General features: G+C 42.0%; 1 protein-coding gene across 1 annotated transcript; it reads left to right on the top strand.

Annotated features, from left to right (window-relative positions):
• The first annotated feature begins 3,146 nt into the window (after positions 1–3,146).
• LOC122725773 (40S ribosomal protein S26-like) lies at positions 3,147–3,497 on the top strand. Its single transcript, XM_043963054.1, has one exon. It carries the CDS (start codon positions 3,147–3,149, stop codon positions 3,495–3,497), a length of 351 nt encoding a protein of 116 aa, XP_043818989.1.
• Positions 3,498–4,809: the final 1,312 nt, after the last annotated feature.

Genomic DNA, 4,809 nt, shown 5'->3' with positions numbered 1-4,809 from the left:
AGATTGGATGATTTGTCTAAGGTAGCACAGGTAATAAATACCTAAGCCAGGATTTGATCCCAGGTTCCATGACTCCTGAATTCATCTTCTCTTCCCGGGACTGTGGCCTTATAGTTCTATTATTTTTTAGCAAAGGGATCACCCAAGTCTCTGCAGGATGCTAGAAGCAACTTGGGGGTCTGGAAAATAAAACCAGTGACTAGTAAAGAATGAAAGAAGGCATTAACAAATGGGGCTTTCATAAAGGGAGACCCTTCCTATAAAGGGAAGGAAGCTTTTAAGTGATTGTCAGCTCTTCCCTCCAAGGTATAAATGGCACATATGTCATAAGAATAAGTTGCCTGGAAAGCCAGGGAATGAAAAACCAGGAATTGGCTTAACCCCCACTCTCCTAGAGAAGATAAGGACTGCCTTCCACTGAGATATGCTTTCTCTGCCTTTATGTGATGCAGAACTCCCACACACTCAAGTTTATTTAAGGCTGGTGCAAATACACCCACATTACATCAAGAGCCACCTGGTTTAGGGAAAGAGGACTAATCAGTTACAAATTTGGCAGTCTCTTCTACCTTTTCCATAGTGACAATTCTTGTCCCTACATGCTCCAATCATACAATCTTAAAATGGCATCTGGGAACCTTGTTGCTGAGAGCATAGTACATGGAGTCAGGAAGACCTAAATTCAAATCCTTCTTCAAACAATTACTATGTGACTTAAGACAAGTCATTTCTATATTTCTAGCAGCTCTTTTTGTGGTGATGGTTAAGAATTGGAAATCAAAGGAATGTCCATCAATTGGGGAATGGCTAAACAAACTGTGGTATATGATGATGCTCTAAGAAACGACAAGCAGGATGACTTCAGAAAGGCCTGGAAAGACTCATATGAACTGATGCATAGTGAAGTGAGCAGAACCAGGAGAACATTGTGCACAGAGACAGCAATATCGTTAGATGAAGAGCTGTGAATAACTTGACTATTCTCAACAATACAATGATCCAAGACAATCCCAAAGGACTATTGAAACATGCTATCCACCTCCCAAGAAAGAACTGATATTGATGGAACAGACTGAAGCATGTTATTTTTCACTTTCATTTTTTTCTTTTAATCGTTTTCTTGTACAAAATGATAAATATGGTAATGCTTTATATAATCATACAAGTATAACCTATATCTATCTTATTGCTTGCTGCCTCAGGGAGGGGTTAGGGGAGGGAGGGAAGGAAGGATAAAAATTGGAACCCAAAACTATAAATAAAAATGTTTATTAAATTAAAAAAGACTAGTCATTTCACATTTTGGGGCTTCATCTATAAAATGAGAGGGTTGGACTTGACTTTTAAGGTCTTTTGCAACTCTAAACCTATGATCCTATGAGTCTTAGAACTAGAGGGAACTTTAGAAATTATCTGATGGCCCACACACACAATACAGGAAACTGAAGAACAAAAGGGAGTGACTGCCCCAATGTCACCCAGCTCATTAAGTGACAGAGATGAGACCAGAATTTGGATCTTCTGATTCTTGGTCCAGTGTTTTTCAACTACATAGGAGTGCTCTCACCCTTCAGCCAATCCAGTGACTTCATTCAAAAACAATTTTCTTGGTTTTGTTAGATTCATAAAACTTACATGTTGTGAACACACGTGTGCATTATGTGTGTTGATGTGATTGTTATATCATACGAGGGTCAGTGCATGAGTATGCTATACATGACTCTACATGTGTTAGGAGGCTCACATGTGTCATACTGAGCTATGGCAGTGTATATGTGAATGCATTGCACATATCTGTACATGTATCAGCACGATCATATGTGTCCTATTGAGCCACAATGGTATATACACTGGGATGTGGTTGAGGTCTATGCTGTATCTATCATTTTTCAGTTGATTCAGTTTGAGGTTATCTAAGGCAATGTCCATTCACAACAAAACATCTTTTCATTTCAAACAGATGTTCAAGCATATAGTGGTTTGTCTACATGAGACCAAATATCCAGTTTGACTGGAGTTTTGGCTGAATTGTTATTAAGTGATTTCTCTATAAATCAGAAGTCACTGGTCTTCAGATAAGTTGAGTTGTCAACACAGCCCATTAAAAGAAGTTTGATGTGGGGCAGCTAGGTGGTGAAGTAGATGGGGTGCCAGCCCTAGATTCAGGAGGACCTGAGTTCAGTTCCTGCCTCAGACACTTGACACTTACTAGCTGTGTGACCCTGGTCAGGTCACTTAGCCCTCATTGCCCCACCAAAAAAAAGTTCAGTGTGGTCATTTGCACATAGACCAGTCTTCAATATTTTGGGTCATAGAGACAATTCCATCTAAACTTAAAAAACAAAGTGGATGAAAAATGGAAATTGCCAGATTATGACATGCAGTAAGATAGATAGCCTAACAAATTTAATTCATCCATATGAATATACTGGATAGGTACTGAAGATGGACAGTGAAGTAGACCCAGAAATGTATAGAAGAAGCAAACCTGTTTGAATCAAATTTAGGAAACAGTAAAGTACTTTCAATGATACCATTATCTACTACTGCAAAAGCCCATTTCTTTAAAAATCAGTATTCTCCTGGTGAGGCTCCATAGCTAAAAGTTACAGAACACTGCTATTTTGTAGGAATCAAAATTTCAAATAACCCAAAAAGCCATTGAAAGACAAGTGACTGGGGCAGCTAGATGGCCCAGTGGATAGAGCACTGGCCCTGGAGTCAGGGGAACCTGAGTTCAAATCCAGCCTCAGACACTTAACACTTACTAGTTGTGTGACCCTGGGCAAGTCACTTAACCCCAATTGCCTCACTAAAAAACAAAAACAAAAAAGAAAGACAAGTGACAGGCATAAGCATACTGCAACACAGGACCAATGGTAATTTATGTGAGAGAATTGGCCCAAAAGGCATCAAAAAGGACATATATGACCAAAAAAAAAAAAATGAAGGTAGGCTGATCTGAAACAGCTATGTTGCTCAGTGGATAGAACACTGCGTCTGGAGTCAGGAAGACCTCAGATCAAATCTGGTGTCAGATGATTACCAATTTATGACCCTGGGTAAGTTGCTTAAAATCTGCTTGCCTCAGTTAACTCCAATGAAAAAGATAATAATAGTTTTCTTTTCAGCTTCTGACTTAGAAGATGACCAAGAAGAGGAGAAACAGTGGGTGCGCCAAGAAGGGCCGTGGCGGCCACGTGCAGCACAACCGCTGCACCAACTGCGCCCGCTGCGTGCCCAAGGACAAGGCCGTCAAGAAGTTCGTCATCCGCAACATCGTGGAAGCCACGGCCGCCAGGGACAGCTCCAAGGCCAGTGTTTTCGACTCTTATGTGCTGCCCAAACTGTATGTGAAACTACGTTACTGTGTGAACTGCGCAATCCACAGCAAGGTAGTGAGGAATCGGTCTCGCGAGGCACGAAAGGATCGGACACCCCCACCCCGCTTCAGACCTGCAGGTGCTGCCCCCATACCCCCTCCAAAGGCCATGTAAAGAGCTATCTGCCTATCAAAATTCCTGAACTAATCAGAGAAAAATAAAATGGTTGGTTTACCTTTAAAAAAAAAAAAGGATATACGACCTCCCGGGAGGTTGTGAGGATCAAAGTACTTTGTAAAGTACTTAGCAAAGTACCCGGCTCATAATAGGTGCTATATTTGCTGGTTGTTTTTTGCATTTGCTGGTTGTTGTTGAGGGTTTTGTTGTTGTTGTTGTTGTTGTTGTTGTCATATGGCAAATATGCAACAAAAGGACAGCCCAGGCACTCCCTGAGATAAAAAAAGAACCAGAGGAAAGCTTCCAATGTATTAAATGGATTTTCTGTGAAGGAACAATTTATATCTTATAAGTCTCCTCACCTGTAAAATGAAGTTAGACTAGATGTTTAAGTTTCCTTCAGTCTCTAAGACCTAATTATCCCATGGTTTATGGAAAGGTCTGGACAAGAGTGATACTGGAAGAAAAGACCTGAAGAAGTTGTAATTACACCCAGTGTAGGGAACACTCACATTAGTGATCACAGACCCACCACGCTCCCAAAAGGCCTTTCCTGGGGAATCCACTGCTTCCTATACAGCCCAGCTAGAACATACACAGAGGCAGCTAGGAGGTGAAGTGGAAAGAGCACTAGTCCTGGAGTCTGGAAGACCGGGCTTCAAGTCTGACCTTTGACACTTACTAGCTAACTTCTCACTTAACTTCTATCTGCCTCTGTTGCTTCATCTGAAAATGAGGATAATAATAGCATCTACCTCCCAAGGTTGTTCTTTTTCCTTCGTTTTCAAAAAGGCCCAAGGACATCATAGGGTGATGTCTTGACTTGCTCATGAATTGGATTTTTAAGTAAGGCAGAACTGCACAGTCGCCAGCCTTACTCTCTCTTCCAGAGTCATCAAAGTCCAATGGCAAGACAAAAGTCAAGATGACTGGTGATGGCCTAGGCTGACACAGTGGATGACCTTGGATTCTTCAGTGCCTGACCAAGCTCTAAGAGTGTCACAGGGCCTGCTTCAGCTGCCTTCATGGGCACCGGAACAAATTGTTCTCATCCACCCATTCCACCAGGGGGAGTCTTCACATGCTTGGGGTAGACATCCCCCTAACTCACTGATGGGTTTGAGGCCTGTCGGTTACCGTTAACCTGATTTAGCCCGTCTGCTGAGATGGTTTTACCAGGGTGTGGTCACTGCACATGCTACAGCTTTTTGGAGCCACAGATGACACTGAGTGGCAGATGGACACCAAAGGTGGATAAGCAGCTCTTCAGTGTTCACACACCAGAGGACCTAGTTCTCCCTGAACACAT

Source organism: Dromiciops gliroides, chromosome 4, assembly GCF_019393635.1.
Source record: "Dromiciops gliroides isolate mDroGli1 chromosome 4, mDroGli1.pri, whole genome shotgun sequence".
Taxonomy (NCBI): domain Eukaryota; kingdom Metazoa; phylum Chordata; class Mammalia; order Microbiotheria; family Microbiotheriidae; genus Dromiciops; species Dromiciops gliroides.
This window is presented reverse-complemented; position numbering and strand designations above follow the sequence as displayed.